The sequence below is a fragment of the Carex rostrata genome, chromosome 8 (assembly GCF_964058835.1).
Source record: "Carex rostrata chromosome 8, lpCarRost1.2, whole genome shotgun sequence".
In the NCBI taxonomy this organism is placed as follows: domain Eukaryota; kingdom Viridiplantae; phylum Streptophyta; class Magnoliopsida; order Poales; family Cyperaceae; genus Carex; species Carex rostrata.
The window spans coordinates 154,154-171,224 of NC_135925.1; the positions used below are offsets into that span (position 1 = coordinate 154,154).

A 17,071-nucleotide genomic window follows, 5' to 3' on the forward strand; every position below is an offset into this window, starting at 1 on the left:
AACACCAAGCTGTATTGGGAATTGGACCTGACATTATCCTTTTAATTATTGTGATTGTAAGGGACATAAATACATAATCACAAAATTTATAACCCTTGAAGCTGAAGGAGTTTGTTGAAGCTAAAAGAAGAGAGATCCGAAATCCAAAGTAGCCAGCCAGCCGTCTCAGCCCAACTCTTGCAGTTGCAGAATGCAGAATGCAGAATGCAGAATTGGGCTTTCAGCTTCTCTTCTACTTGTCATATAAATTTATTGTCTACAATAACCAATCCCACTTAAAGAACCATTAATCAAAATGTTAAATCAGCATACAGGACATAACTGGTAAAATACTAGATTCACCCGCAAAACTACTAAATTCGGGTAACACAACTTGCCACAAGTGCTATTTTTTTTGCAAAATTCATTCATGTTCCCTCTCAAACCTAATAAATTCATGCAATAATTTTGGAGTATAAATGTTAATATTAAATAGGAAATTTAATTTAATTTAATTGCATGGTCCATCCGAAATGATCCTCAGCAAGACCCATCTGGAGGCTTGTCAGGGCAGAGTAGAGTTGTTGCGATACTGCACCTACGCCGCTGTTTCCATACTCCACCCTGTTAAATTTTATACAACATTTATTTATTTATACATTTATGACCACTAGAATATAAAACAAAGTTGAAGGGGACATGCTACATGCTATGTGGAAGTTTGAAACAAAGAGTGGGAATTTGATTTCTTAAAATGGAAGTCCACTGTAGAGTCCCACTGATAGCAAAAGTAGACTGGAACACATATAACCAAACTTAATTTGTGTCTTAAAGATAGGATACCACAACCACAACCACAAATAGCCTTAGAATTCTAATTCGTATATATTCTGGGCTTCCATGAAAAATTACCTTTTACCAAGGTAGGTTATGCTTCCTACAGGAGATACCACAACAGCAGTTCCAGTGCAGAAGACTTCGTCAGCATCAAGTAGATCTTCTACTGAAACAGCACGCTCCTCAACCTTCAGTTAAGAAAAAAATATTTTAATTATCGAAAGGAATAATAATGCACTCTTCCTTGCAAAAAATAATAATAATAATAATGTGCTCTCATGCAAAATTATTTAGATGTGGCCTAAAGCTAATTGTCCCTGTATATTTAACTTAATATAATATTATTGGAACTTTTGCACACTTCACCACAAATTCCATCAGTAATTAGCACCTATATTGTGTCCATTTGCACTAAGCCCCCCCTGTTCCTAGCATTTTGCATAGAACAGCCAAGCCAGGATATTGCACGATTCCATTGACTAGGTTCATTAGAAATGGTGGCACTTTCTATTGAGGTGATCCATTACATCCAATAAACTGACCATTTACGGTTGGGAAATGGTTATTAGTAAAATTGACGAAATATTACGGTGGTGACAAAAATTATATTCATTAGAAGGTGGACTTGAATTATTAAATTATCTGTTATCCACTATTCCTTGGGGGGGGGGGGGGGGGGGGGGGGGTGAGATCTAGGTAGTGTTAATGGGGCTGTGCGGCAACTTGGATTAAGCATGTGAGACTTGAGATTTTAATCTTAGCTAAGGAGCTTGTGTTCGGTGAGACATTGGATTAAAGACACAAGATTAAAATGAATAAAAAATATTTTCCTGTGTCAAATGTGTATAAAAGACCAAATTGCCCATTGCATTATTTGTTGTTATATAATAAAGATTTATATAACTAATTTTGATTGCAATAAACAATAACACACTGTATACTGTATTCAATTACAAATTTTATATTAAACAAGAGTTAGACGTACTGTTAAAATATTGCAATATAACTGTATAATTTTTAGTTGGTACCGACGGTGTACCAGTAGAAAGAAAGAAAAAGAGGAACAAAAAAGAAGGTTAACAATAAAAATAAAGAAAGAGAAAATCATGGCTAAAGGGTTGAAATATAACCAATGGCTAACTGTCGTTTTGCTAGTTAAGTCCGGTTTCTCCTATTAAGAAGAACTCAATGCACATTTAGAAATGAAGATGAACCAGGCATTGCAAGAATTTGATGATTTTTTCATGTGCTAGGTCTAAGGCATTTTGATGTAAGCCTCATAGAGGATGAGAAAAGGTTTCTAACAATGGCAATGGAAAGAAAAAAGTCTACTGGATGGAAAAGCTCAAATTATAGAGATATTTTCTTTTCAGCTAAAACTAATAGGCTGGTTAAAAGAGAAAATCACAATCAGGATCTTGAGAGATACAAAATGAGAAGGAAAGAAAATCATGGAACTATTATATTCACCCAGAAAATCAAAATGAGAAAAAAAAAGAATGAAAATATGTCATGAGGGATCTCAATAGTAAGAGCATTTCATGCCCAAGCTTTCTATACTTTCGGTTTTGCAAGTTTATTGGAAATTCAACGATTATTCGAGCTGCAAAAATGATAGTTTTTGTTTCGTTCTTCATTGGATTGTGTGCACCAAAAAGAAAGAAGGGTAAAAAATATTAAACAATTCGGTGGTGCTTAAGGAGCACAACTTTATAAGGGCATCAGTGACCGTGAAAAATAGCCAAGGAGGCTCTAAAGGAGTGAATTGGCTAAGGAAGGGTCACCCCTGGATTAAGAATTGACGCTAAGGAGTTGCTTTATGTGTTCGGCTGGATTAAAAGCTTAAGGACCCGTAAGGAGGCTTAATCCTTTCAGCCGAACAGGTACAATAGGAAAAAAAATTGCTCTAGTTGCATGGAATATAGTCTGTAAGCATAGACACAAAGCTTTAATTGCAAAATAGGAAATATTTAGACAGTAATTGTTTAGATTTATGGAGAGATATTATTGCATAATATAGCTCCTGAATAATTTGAAGAGCTGGTAATAGATCCACCATAGAAGGTTACAACGTATCAGTGTCTGAGGCTAGAGGTGAAGATCGATCAGTATTTTTCTACCATGGCACATGGAGAGCTACTTCATACCGATGTTATCCATATGGTGCTTAACAATTTTACAAATGCTTGGCAAAGAGGAGGATAAGTCATAGAGTAGAACTAGGGTGTTCTTAAGCTCACCAAGCCTTTTAGTGTCTATGCTTACATTTTGCTGATATGCATACTGTTTTAAGCTTACTTATTGCATGTAATCTGGCCATGATGCTAAAGGGATTAGGGTAGTAATTTTCTTTTGGTTTATGGTATGGTACCACTCTTTTAAGATAAATTTAGTTATCTAGGTATACTATTTTGGGTTTGAATGTTTGGACTTGGATTTCATTAATGAAATTGGTGGCTTAGCCCCTTTTCTTCAAAAAGAAAAAAAAATAGGCATTCATTAACAAAACTATGTTTACTTTTTATTCGTTGTGCTCTTCCAAAATATAACATTAGTTCCTTAATGTACAGAATAAGTCACAACTTAAAATTATTGTGAGATTGGAAATAAAATCAAAGCAAAGCTTTGAAGTTGAACATCTCGTCAAAAGTATATTCAATTACTCACAATAAACATACTGAATAACATCAAAAGAATAAAGTAAACATACTGACATGTACTGCACATAGGGGTGTCCATGGGTCGGGTTGAGTCAGTATTATTTTATTAATGTTTCTTATAAGGGTCAACCTGACCAACTCGTTTAATGTGACTACTTGTTAATATAATTATAGTTATTTGATACTTAATGAATACAAAGGGTCCAGTTCTCTAGTTTATATGTTGGTATCCATAATATTCAGTACAAAGCTTCAAACAAGGCCAAAAAAATCCCAAGCCAATATATTTTTTACTTCAGTCTTCATGTATTATAATGTGAGAATACCTCAAAATAAATTTAATTGGCCAAATATTTTTTAATAATTTATTAGCATTTTAAATTGATGGTTAAATAGTATGATCTATATAACTCATATTTTCATTGTCAAATAAATCAATTCAGTCAGGTCATACCCGTACCATGCCCGGCCAGACGGGTCAAAAAATTTAGACAGGTACCCGACCCATTTAGCCGTTAGGTAGATCAGGTCAGGTAAGGAATCGACAGCCCCAATTTCACACAAGAGATGGAGTGTTCAAAATACAGGCACATGGTTAGCATCAACTCACCAATATAGAAAAAATAAAACAATGTGCACAAGTTTGATGAAACATAATCAATTAATTAGAAAGCAGCTGCCAGTAAATGGCTTTAGCAGAATACCGTCAGCTAGCAGTAACATTTTGGAAAATACTTGCAATTTGTAAATAAGGAGAAAAGATATCACCGGATTTCAAAATGAACAAGTTCGGGTGTTACCTAGGTGTAAATTGCACAAAATGTACCTGAAATCCTTGGTCTTGAGCAACATCCATAATACTTTTCCTTGTAATTCCCGGCAGGATAGTTCCTTTTATTTCTGGCGTTGAGATCATATTTCCCTACCAAAAAGAAGTATATAAACATCAGATCAACCTGGTAAATAAACTGGCACAATTCCAATCTATGTGGTAACGTAAATAAATTGTACTGACCTACCTTAACCACAAATATATTGCACGAAGAAACTTCTTCAAGGTACCTCTTGTGTACTGCATCCAAGTACAATACGTCTGAGTAGCCCTTCTCCTTGGCTATTTTTTGTGCTTTAAGCACCTAAATTGCATTTGGCAAAAAAAAAAAAAAAAATTTCAAGGAAAATAACCAAATAGCCGAGTGAGGCGGTACTATGCATAGCGCACTTTTGTCCGTACTATGGATTCATATCTTCATTTTCAAAGTCTAAATAGTCTATCTAAACGATTCAGCATGATCTCCATATGAAAATGAACTTGGAGGCCAAATTTTATATTTTTTAGATTCCTTCTACTATTTTTTAAAGTAGGTACAAAATCACTTGATCTAAAGATTCTGGACCATCTGAAAGTAGTGATTTTTCTACCTATCTAAAGAATAGTAAAAAATTATAAAAAATGTAAAATTTAGCATCCAAGCACATTTTCAAATGGAGATCATGTTGAGCGGTTTGGATCGACTATTTAGACTTCTAAAATGGAGATATGCATCGATAGTACGGACCAAAGTGCGCTATGCATAGTAACATAGTCTCACTCCCAAATAGCCCATACAAGACATTACCAGAATCCATACCAGGCAAAGGAATAAACTTACCGAAGCATAATTTCCAATGGTCTTGACACCCCCAGTTCCGCCAGGTGTCGCCCGATGATATTCATTTTCGACAATCAAGTTAATCGGTGACAGACCCTCCTAACAAATATAACTTTATATCCAATTAGCAAAATTTACAAAGCACCAATCCATGCGTTAAATATGAATTTAGAAAGAACATAAATTGGTACCTTGAAATAGTTTCCAACTGGAGAAACAAAAATAAGAAATGTGTATTCGGGAGCAGGTGCAAGGCCAAGCACAGGCCCACTTCCCATGAGTAGTGGCCTCACATACAAAGAACCTTTCCCAGTTGGTGGTACCTGAAAATAAAGCATTGAAATATCACATAAAAGAAAAGAGATGCAAATTCTTAATCCAATAAGAATAAAAACATAAATCTGGTACCCAACGATTATTGGCCAGAACAGTCATCTTAACGGCATCCACAAACTGCTCAACAGTTGGCGCCGGCATGCACATCCTTGCCGCACCATCAATCATGCGCATTGCATTTTCTTCTGGGCGAAAAAGTAAAATTGAGCCATCTGATTTCCTATACGCCTTTAACCCCTCAAACAATCCCTGTAGCACGGCATATGAAATATTGCATGAGCCCCATGTAACATTTTGAAAAATGTAGGTAGAAGATAAATTAAAACAGCGTACCTGTCCATAATTTAGAACACCAGCTGACGGGTTCAATTCAATAGGTCCAAATTTGTTCAACTCGCCATTTGTAAAGATTCCATCAGAAGAGCATTTCATGACATACATGTAATCAGTTGGTACAAGACCAAAACCAAGATTGTCCCAATTGAATTCAGTTACTTGAGTGGTTCCCACACTGAAATGTTGAAGAAAGAGTGAGTTAAAATCTATTGAAGAGTGGTTTGATTGAAGCAATTAAATAAAAGCAAAAGAAGAAAAGAAAGGGGGTGTTGCACGTACGAAGTAGCACTTGTTAGAGTAGCCTTGCATGGTGTGGTTTTAGAAAAATGAAGAGAGAAAGAGAGCAAAGGATGAGTCTGCTGCATATTGAAGAAAAACAATTTAGAAGAAGCACATTGGTATATATATGGTGGTGTTCAATTGAATTAAAATACAGACGCTACGATAAGCAGGGATTATTTGAAAGAAGCACGTTGCATTGATAATCAATAACTAAAGAAAGATTGTGAGATTGTGAGATTGTGTTTGGCGGTAGAAATAAGTAAAGTATTTTTTTTTTTCTGATAAAGCAAAGCAATCTGAGAGATTAGGACTTAGGAGGGAGGTTTGAAATAAATAAATAAATAAACCTTGAGGGATGATGAGGGAAAGGGAAGGCAGTTCCGTCCAGAGAAGCTGGGACACGGCGGTGCAAGGATAGCACCATTCGATCGGAGCTGTAGTGAGAAACCGTACTCCATTGCCCTCTCTCTTTTTCTTTTTCTTTTTCTTTTTCTTTTTCTCTCTGGAAGACTGGAAGTCAACAGAAGAGAGAAAGCATAAGCAGGTGATGGATTTCGATTAGTTGAAGGAAAGAGGGCCGGCGGCGGGTTGCTGTTCGTTTATTAGGAGGACGAGACTGTTATCAAATCAGAATATTATTATTAATTATTATTTTTCCAAAAAAAAAAAAAAAAAATAGTTTCCTTTTTGAATAATTATATTGATCCCCTCACCCCTGTCCTCCCATTTAACCCCGCACTCTCTCTCCAAATTAACTCTCTAAACTGTCTTTTATCCCCGCATTAATTTCTCTAAGAATTTTCATTTATCCCCGCATTAATTACTGCCCTTTAATAACAATCCCCACATTAATTATACTGTCCTCTAATAACAATCCCCGCATTAATTATACTATCATTTAATAACAATTCCCGCTAATAAATATTTATCTGTTTATTGATGTTCAAGAAAGTATTTATCATTGTTCTGACAAGTATTTATCCTTATGTCTGAGAAGTATTTATCATTGTCCCTGACATGATAATACTTTGATTTGATTAAACATTACTTATTAACCAGTTCAAGAACAAAGTTCAAGAAATTATTTATCGTTGTTCTGACAAGTATTTACGATTATATATGAGAAGTATTTATCATTGTCACAGATGTTTTTACTGTAAGTTGCAATTATGTCTGAGAAGTATTTATCCATGTAACATAAAGTATTTATCATTATGTCTGAGAAATATTTATAATTGATATTTTACTGAAAGTTGCAATTATGTCTGATAAGTATTTATCTATGTAACATATAGTATTTATCAATGTATCATAAAGTATTTATCCTTATGTCTGAGAAGTATTTATCATTCATATTGTACTGAAAGTTGCAATTATGTCTGATAAGTTTTTATCCATGTAACATAAAGTATTTATCAATGTATCATAAAGTATCTATCCTTATATCTGAGAAGTATTTATCATTGGGTGAGGGGATAGTTTATTTAATGGTCCCCAGTTGTGCGGGGACAATCCAGAAAAAAAAGGAAAATTTGTGCGGGGATAAATGGCAAGTATTTATGAGGGGATTGTTTATTTAATGGTTACCAGTTGTGCGGGGATGATTCAAAAAAAAAAAAAAAATTGTGCGGGGACAACTAATGGATTGATTTATTCTTTCCTAAATAGAGATCATTGCATAGAGATTAACACTTTGCAAATTCACGATAAATATTTTGATGCTTCAAGTTAAATACTAACAGTTTCTGCGGAGTATTAATTATTGAGCGGTCCCCCCATGATATTTTTGGCAGTTTGTGCGGGGTTTTTTGCGGGGATAGACCTGCGGGGATTGTTATCAGGATCCTTCCTTTTTAAGTCAAACTCAAAATAAATAAATAAGAGGAAAGGTTTTGGTCCACAGACATTTGTCCACGTTTTGTCCACAGCACTATCTATCAACAGACTTCCAACGACGCTTTCAAATTGTCTTAACCGTCTTATTTAATACTTTCCGATCTCTTTCTTTCTCCGTTCTTTTTTCTCTTCTCAATATTTCTGATCAATCTCCTCTTTCATCAAATTCTCTGCTCGGATAAATCTACATCTCTTTTCTTTCGTTCATCAAAATTTATCTTCTAATCTGATAATAAGAGAAATCAAATCCAATGAACTCTCTCTCTTTTCGTTTTGTTCTCTTCTAATCTACACATGTACCTTCGCGTGTAACAAATTATTAAAAACTCGAATCGAATCTGGAAAATTGATTCCAGGTGCGCAGCGAAAAAGGAGCAACTGGTCTCCGCTAATCCTGTGGAAGGTGAGCGATATTAGTTGTGTTCTCGAATCCTACTTTTTTGAATGCGAGCTTATGCAATTAATTGTCTGGAGTGAGCCAGAGAGGGAAGATAGGTCAAAATAAATCGTAGAAAAATCTGGCAATTTTGTATATATTGCGAAGCAGATCTATATCAATGAACTCTCTCTTTCTAATTCTCTATTTCTTCATTGGATGGAGTGACGGCCGCGACGGTAGCGACAATATCTCTCTTCGCTGATATCTCTCTCTGCTGAGTTATCGAGATCGACAACGATAACTGTTAACGTCATCTCTTCATGCGAGGTCTCATGCTCAACTCCGCCGTGTGAGTATTGATATTGTCATTTTACAGTATTCACTCGATTAATTTTACAGTATTCATCTTGTGATTTTACAGTATTTAGCTTGTGACAATCTATAGGAAAGAGATGATAGAGAGGTGATATGGAGTATTGATTTTATCATTTTACAGTATTTACCTGGTTAATTATACAATATTCATCTTGTGCAAATCTGGAGGAAAGAGATGATAGAGAGGCGATATGGAGTATTGATCTTGTTATTTTACAGTATTCACCCTGTTAATTTTACAGTATTCATCTTGTGCAAATCTGGAGGAAAGAGATGATAGAGAGGCGATATGGAGTATTGATCTTGTCATTTTATAGTATTCACCCTGTTAATTTTACAGTATTTAGCTATTGTTGTTTTTTTTTGTCTTTTTTTTTAATGTTCTGGATGTTGTATACATGCAATTGATTGATAGTTTAGATATAGCAATTTTACAGTATTGATTTTTTTGTAGGTTATTTGTTTTGTTTTTATAGTTTAAGTTGACAATTTTACAGTATTGAGAATTTATACTTTTTACATTTTGTTTTATCATTTTCATCTGCTAATGTTACATTATTTAAATTTTATAGTTTTTACGTTTTGTTTTCACAGTTTAAGTTGATAATTTTAAAGTATTGAAAATTGATACTTTTTAAATTTTATTTAATCATTTTCATCTGCTAATTGTACATTGTTAAAAATTTATAGTTTTTACGTGTTGTTTTTACAGTTTAACTTGATATTTTTACAGTATTAAAAATTGATATTTTTTTAACATTATATTTTATCATTTTCATCTGTAAATTTTGCATGTCTATAATTTTATAGTTTGTACATTTTATTTTTATAGGTAAAGTGGTCAATTTTACAGTATTTAATTTTTTTATGATTTATTTGTGTGTTCATTAAATTGAGAAAAAAAAATTAAAAAAATAATCGGAAATTTTAATTTTACATTTTTATCACGTTTTTTTGTCAAAATAACTGTTAATAACTAACATTAACTACCAATAACTTCCTATAAATGCAATATTTGAAAGTACAGTTTGAAAGTACAATTTTTTTGTCCTACAGTGCAAATTGCAATCTGTTTTTAACTATCATGAGACAACTTCAAATAGTTGTTGGATGTTTTGTGATTAACTGATATATTTTATGTGATATATTGTATAATTATACAGCATGTAGAAGTAATTTTACAGTATTCGTGCAAGTCAAAGCTGTGGATAAATGGTGGACAAAAGTCTGTAGATAGTTAGACGCTTCCAATAAATAAGTATAGTTGGTCAAAAACTCAAAATACATATTTTCATCTTAGTTACATCAAAATAGAGCAATTAAACATATTTTACAGGTGTGGGTGCTGCTCATCGTGATTCGGTAATTTCATATAGAAGGAATCAGATTATCTGTGGTAGTGGCACTGTGCTATCATGCGTGTGTTGCAATAATTAATTTGTACTGCAGCCTTAAAGAGAGCATTTTTATTTTATTTTAAATTATGTTAAAAATAATTTGAAATTATACATTTTTTTATCAAATGAAAAATTAAAATTTCTCAGATTTTCAGACTATTTCAATATTTCTAATATAGTCCTCTTCTTGTCGTGTAGCAAAAGTTGCTAAATCGCAATTATTTTTTGCAATTTCTACAACTAATTAAGAGTGTGTTTTGATGTAACCCAAAAAATAGCAAAAAAAACACTAACATGAGGTTAATGTTATTCTATCGTTTAAAGCACGTAATGTAAATCACGAAGTCTCAGATAGAAATTTAAATTCTCTGCAATGATTATGTCAAGCGGATCTTGCCTCATTAGTTGCTTCATCTCCAATTCTCTTTGAATCATAACAATGTAAATCACGATGTCTTGGAGAGAAATTTAGATTCTCTGCGGTGATTATGTCAAGCGGATCTTGCCTCGTTAGTTGCTTCGCCTCCAATTTTCTTTGAATAAGAACAAAATTGTAACAAAAATTCAATTCATTTTAATAAAAAAAATTCAAATGAAATGATTTGAAATTGAATTTTAAATAAAATGGGAGAATTTTATGTATACCTCTCAAAAATTTCAAAATTACGTACTTTTTTCTCTAAATTTTAAAATTATGTATTTCTTCTTTTAAACTTTAAAAACTTAAAAATTTATTCATTTTATTATTTTTATATTAAAATATATTTATATTTATTTATAAAATATCCATTTTATCTTTTATTAAAAAATATATAATGTCATCAGACTCAAAAATTTTATATTAAAATTGATCAGAAAAATAACGCCTATTTATACAAAAAATCAAAAAAAAAAAAAAAAAAAAGGCAGGACAGCGGAATTTTTCCGCACTTTAAGTATTTTTATTTTTTTTTGAAAACCTAGTTGTTTTTATTAAAATATTTTAAAAATTGAGTAAAAATAAAAATGTCGGCATCTCAGTCAGGTCCCTTCCTCTTCCTCTTGTTACCTTTTTTTTTTTTTTTTCTTTTTTTTCCCCAAATTAGACACCAAGTGAAGTCAACCGAATGAATGGGGGTATGCACTGCACGTCTCAAGTTTTTAATAATTTGATGCGGAAATGGCGTAGTTGCATTAATTTCCCTTACTTCCTTCCTTACGAGAACCACAAATACAATAAAATTAAAGTGGAAGCAGTGGTGGTTCCGTTCCCGTTACAATGAAGAATTAATCAAGTATGCAGAGGCAGAGAGGTGGTTACCGGACCAACCGGTCACCTCCAATGGGCAGCACGAAGGAGGTGGAGGTGGAGAGTGATGAAGCAACAGCAACTGACAAGGTTTACGTGGCTGTCACCGAGGATTTCAAGGCGGGAAAATCGACGCTGGTGTGGGCCATACAGAATTTACACAGAGATGCCAAGATTGTTCTTGCACATGTTCATGTTCCACCTCAGACCACACCATTCAGTATATATTATCTTCTAATTCTCTTTTACTCTCTTTAATTTACCCCATAATATTATATTAATTACATTTTGCATCTCAGGGGGTGCCAAGTTTTATGATAATAAGATGAAAGAGCAAGAGCTCAGCGCTTCCTCCCATCTTGAAAGGGAAAAAATGGAGGCTAATTTGGATCACTACATCAAAGCCTGCTCAAAACTCAAGGTACGTGACATTCTCTTCATCTTTAGCTGTGCCAATTGTCTAAAACCAACTAATCAATTCAATTCAATTCAATTCAATTTGGTATAATATAATATAATATAATATATACAGGTCCCAGCTGAAAAATTAGTTATCGAAATGGATGATATAGCTCAAGGAATCCTAGTGCTAATTTCTCTCCATCGTGTCACCAGACTTGTCATGGGAGCAGCTTCTGATAAGCACTACTCTAAGTAAATTATACTCGATCTAGTTAATTAAGCACTGCACTGCACTGCACTTTTATAATATATAGTGTTCTAATTAATGTTGGAGGCATTTTTTTCTGATTGTACGTAGGAAAATGAAAACACCAAAATCTAGGAAGGCAACTACGGTCATGGAGAAAGCTGATTCTTCATGCAAAATATGGTTTGTTTGTAAAGGAGCCCTGATCTGCACCAGGTATAGTTTCAAATTATTTTCCTTTTTCTCACTTCTCAGTACAGACAGTCAGTAAAAGAGCCCTGATTTGCACCAGGTATATACCTTATATATTTTCCAGGGATGCAACTGGAATTATGTCATCAACTCCACCATCACCAGCCCCTAGCTCAGGCACAGGTTCCGTATCAAGCATATCAGATGGAATTGGTGCATTCTCACTGCACAATGGGCCCCACGAAGCAATGGTGAAAAGTCGACCACTAACCAACCCGTCAACTCCAGAACCATGGGAGGGAATCCCAAGGCACAAGACAGCAAGCTCAGAGCACTTTCAGTGGACGGTACATGATGACCTGGCAAGTATGACAAGGCCTAAGGCCGGGACAGGATCAGATGATGATACCCAGTTTTTATCGCCAAGCACTCGCTATGAAGTTAGTCATATGTCAAAATCTATCCCCATTATAATTTATAAATGTAGACTCACAGGGGCAAATCTACATATAGCCGAGGGGTGGTTAGCCACCCCCAATTATTTAATTTTTTTTTACATCATGTAGATTGAAATTTAATTTAATTTTTATTTTTCTTTAAAAGTTTTTATATAGTTCAGCCCCTCTCATGAAATGTTAAATGTGTGCTTGTAGAGTTAGGTTCAAGTTTCAGTGACCACACGTATTGTGCATTTTACGTTCAGCCCCCTATGTAAATTTTCTTGTCACGATTTCTCATTCCTTGTTATTTTTTAGGAGGATGAGGGGATAAATGCTGGTATGTATGAAAAATATAAAGAAGCAATAAATGAAGTCGAAGCAGCAAAGAAGGAAGCATATGAAGAATCCAACAAGCGTAGACGAGCTGAGAGGGACTTACTGTCATCTCTCCAGAAGGTTAATTTAATATCATAAATTCATAATCCTAACCTTCCTCTCAATTTGTAATTTTAATAGATACAATCATCATTTCTAGCCTAACCCAACTTGTTTGGGACTAAATACTTGGTTGTTGTTGTTGTTGTAATAGATGCAATCATTTCATGCAGGCACGGGAAACTGACACCTTATACCAAAATGAGATTAAAAAGAGGCAGGGATTCGAAGAGGCGTTAATCCAAGAGAGACAAGAAAACGAGCGTATGACGAGCCAAATAGATAACATAATCGACAAATTACGGGAAGCAGAAGAAAGCAAATCAAAAAATGAACAACGAATTGCAGAGCTGGAGCGGGCCACAAAGGATCTAGAAGATAAGCTTTCGGCCACACGATATCTCATGCAGTCTTTTAAGTCAAAGCATGAGCATCTGCAACAAGAGCGAAATGAGGCTTTGCATGAGGTGGAGGAGCTAAAGAAGACAATGCTACAGCAGACAGTACCAGCAGCCTGCAAAGAGTTGAGCATGGAGTTTTCATATGCTGAGCTGGAGTCGGCAACTAGGGGGTTTAGTGATCAAATGAAGATCGGGGAAGGCGATTCCGGATGTGTATACAAGGGCTTGTTAAGGGGTACACCAGTTGCTGTGAAGTTACTCCACCAGGATGAAGATCAAGGAATATCTGAATTCCAGCAAGAGGTACCTTGTGTCTTTCATATTAGGAGAATTTCATGTATGCCCCTCAAAAACCTCAAAATTATGGATTTCTGATTGGGTCACTACTATTTCATAATTTTTGGTTACAGTGGATGAGGTAGATTAGATAACCTGATCCGCATCTGATCACTCTGACCATTTTGGTTTATCCATTACGTTGATCTTCCTCATCCATTTAGTATAAAGAGAAAAGGCTGTATACATTAATTGTTGAGATAACTGTGGGTCTTATTGTCAAGTAACCAATTTATTTAGGACTCGCCTCTAACTTGCGAATATCTGAAAAGACCTCAAAGAATTGACAGTTTTTTCTTGGAACTATTTTGTTCTTCGTCCCAATTCAATACTAAACAAGTCTGAAATACTATTATCAGTACGTGTTGGTTTTAGATATTTTTTTGGGTTTATAACCCAGCAGAGGCATTTTCATTTTCTCCTAAGTTCAGTCCCCTCTTCCCTACATTAACCTATTAAAACTGTTTTAAAAAATATGCGTGCTTCCGATAAATTATTGTTCAAGTGGTGATCTTACATCAATTTTTTATCCCAAGTTATGTGAAATATAATGTCTGGTCGTGTATGGCATAGAAATGTACATCATATGTATTTTTGGTTTGTAGTACAGTTTATTTGTACAACTACACGTAAAAAAAAAAAAATACAAATATGGCTTTTTATGAGAACCTGTAGAAATAACATGAATTGGGAATGCAGATCACTTTTTTATAGAAAGGGAATTCTCATAATCAAATTGAAATTCTCAACAGCAAATCTTGAGAAAAAGAATCAGTACTGTTATAATTATTTAACATTCCTAAATGCTAACTATATTTTATTCTTTTATTTTCGAGTATTTTCTTTAGGTTGTGGTGCTAACCAAGGTAAGGCACCCGAACCTTGTAACCCTAATAGGATTATGCCCAGAGGCCTGCGCATTGGTTTACGAGTATCTACCAAACAGGAGTCTCGAGGACCGCCTAGCGTGCACCAACAATACCCCGCCACTGACATGGCAGGAACGTACCCGGATCATCAGTGAGATATGTGCCGCTCTCATATTCCTTCACTCCAACCAGCCTCGGCCCCTGGTTCATGGAGACCTCAAACCTGATAACATCCTCCTTGACGCGAACCTTGTCTGTAAACTCAGTGATTTCGGCATCTGCCAAATGCTTATACAATCTAACACAACCACAAGTTCAATGTACCGTACCACCAATCCCAAGGGCACTTTAGCCTACATGGACCCGGAGTTTGTAAGAACCGGCGAAGTGACACCGAAATCTGATGTGTACTCATTTGGGATAATTATTCTACGCCTGCTGACAGGGTGGACACCATTAAATATCTCGACAAGAGTCGAAGAAGCGATAGAGGCAGGGAAGTTGCATTCGGCAATTGATCCGTCAGCTGGAGAGTGGCCGTTTGTCCAGGCAAGCCAGCTGGCACACCTTGGGATTCGATGCACGGAGCTGAGTAGGAGGAAACGCGCTGATTTGATGCGGGATGTGTGGCAGGTGATTAAGCCAATGATTAAGGTAGCTGCAATATTGCCGGCCCACTCTTCGCCTTTCCTCTCTGCCTCAAATAATCGGCATGTACCATCATACTTTATGTGCCCAATTCTTCAGGTAGACTTAAATTCCAGGTTGTGATCAGTAGTAGTTTAAGATAAATTTAGAAGGCCTGGTGATTATATAATTGTGCAATTGATTGATACAGGAGGTAATGAAAGACCCGCATATTGCGGCAGATGGATTCACATACGAAGCAGAGGCTATAGAGGGATGGTTCGACAGCGGCCAGGTGACCTCTCCCGTGACCAACCTAAAATTGGTTCACCATGATCTCATCCCCAACCGAGCCCTTCGTTCGGCTATTTTAGAATGGCTCCCGCAACTAAGCCAATCAACTAATTAAAATCTTCATACATGTTGAAATATTTTCTAATTATATGGAACCTGCTACGCGTAGCATAGAGGCCCTCCGTGCAACGGCTCAATATTCGACTTTTAAAAATCCTAACGGTCGATCCGAACCGTTCATCTTGTTCTCCATATTAATATGTATTTGGAGACCAAATTTTACATTTTTTTGGAATTTTTTTACTATTTTTTTAGATTTATTGAAAATCGCTGTTTTTTTATGGTTCAGATTTGCTGAAAACAGCGATTTTCAATAAATCTAAAAAAATAGTCAAAAAATTCAAAAAAATGTAAAATTTGGTCTCCAAACACATATTAATATGGAGAACAAGGTGAACGGTTCGGATCGACCGTTAGGATTTTGAAAAGTAGAATATTGAGCCGTTGCACGGATGGCCTCTATGCTACGCGTAGCATGCTAGCATATTCCTATATATATATATATATATATATATATATATATGATTTGCTATATCTGCTAATTGATACTAATTATCAATGTAATTGATCTCTAATTCATTAATTCTTTATTTTCAATAATGATCTTCAGTTCTCACACTTCTTCAAGATTGAACCTTTTATTTTATTCATGAATTGTATGTTACATTTACATATTAGCCTAGCCTTGACAGAGCCATGTATGAATAATGAATTAGGTGAGTTGGCTCGCATTAGATAAATTTATTTGCTGTCAGGGTAGGGGTACTGGGGTAGCATTTGCTTTTGGATTGATTGGATCATAAGGTTTCATTGCAGTGTCACTAGTAGCCCTTCCCATTGGTTCATAAAATTGCTAGTGCCAGATATTATATTGATCATTCAATAGCATGTGGGCCCTGTTTCTTTCATATTCTAAATTTTAGAAAAACTGACGACTACTCTCTTATTTGTAATTTGGTATCATTTACACATGACACAAATAAATTTATTTGCTTAAAAACGAAAGATATATGCATGTCTTATGCACAAATATTCTAAGATATCGATCGTCAAATACTTGAACATAAACCCATTTTTAATTATTGTTAATCGATCATACGTAAACATGCATGTGTGCAAATGAATCTGTGTGGAAATTAATACATTTACAACACAAAACATGCAGTCTATTCATATAAAATATGTTTGGCTTTGAGTATGTTTAGTTTGAACACATTAATTAATTAATTAATTAGGTACACCATATATATATGATGCACACATCACATCACATCACATCACATCACATGCATGGTTGGGTTAAACACTTAAACTTAAACTTAAACATGCATGCATGATCTTAATTGGACTA

The 17,071-nt window shown here is 34.8% G+C and overlaps 2 protein-coding genes across 4 annotated transcripts; one reads left to right on the plus strand and one right to left on the minus strand.

Moving 5' to 3' along the window:
- Window positions 1–267: 267 nt before the first annotated feature.
- Window positions 268–6,692, minus strand: LOC144558512 (branched-chain-amino-acid aminotransferase 5, chloroplastic-like). Of its 2 annotated transcripts, none has more exons than XM_078307351.1 (10): window positions 6,430–6,692; window positions 6,080–6,159; window positions 5,798–5,975; window positions 5,537–5,713; window positions 5,320–5,451; window positions 5,129–5,227; window positions 4,496–4,612; window positions 4,303–4,398; window positions 892–1,004; window positions 268–603 (listed from the first exon to the last, which is right to left on the minus strand). In XM_078307351.1, exons 1-10 carry the CDS (start codon window positions 6,538–6,540, stop codon window positions 486–488), a joined length of 1,221 nt encoding a protein of 406 aa, XP_078163477.1. In that variant the 5' UTR covers window positions 6,541–6,692; the 3' UTR covers window positions 268–485. The 2 variants fall into 2 exon arrangements, with proteins under 2 accessions (XP_078163477.1, XP_078163478.1); XM_078307352.1 differs by having other exon boundaries at window positions 6,080–6,156; window positions 6,430–6,651.
- A 4,507-nt stretch (window positions 6,693–11,199) lies between these two features.
- On the plus strand, window positions 11,200–15,900 carry LOC144558408 (U-box domain-containing protein 33-like). 2 transcript variants are annotated; one of them, XM_078307258.1, is made up of 9 exons: window positions 11,200–11,637; window positions 11,717–11,838; window positions 11,950–12,071; window positions 12,178–12,282; window positions 12,359–12,698; window positions 13,014–13,154; window positions 13,307–13,837; window positions 14,719–15,486; window positions 15,578–15,900. In XM_078307258.1, exons 1-9 carry the CDS (start codon window positions 11,406–11,408, stop codon window positions 15,773–15,775), a joined length of 2,559 nt encoding a protein of 852 aa, XP_078163384.1. In that variant the 5' UTR covers window positions 11,200–11,405; the 3' UTR covers window positions 15,776–15,900. The 2 variants fall into 2 exon arrangements, with proteins under 2 accessions (XP_078163384.1, XP_078163385.1); XM_078307259.1 differs by having other exon boundaries at window positions 11,269–11,637; window positions 12,383–12,698; window positions 15,578–15,899.
- The last annotated feature ends 1,171 nt before the right edge of the window (window positions 15,901–17,071 follow it).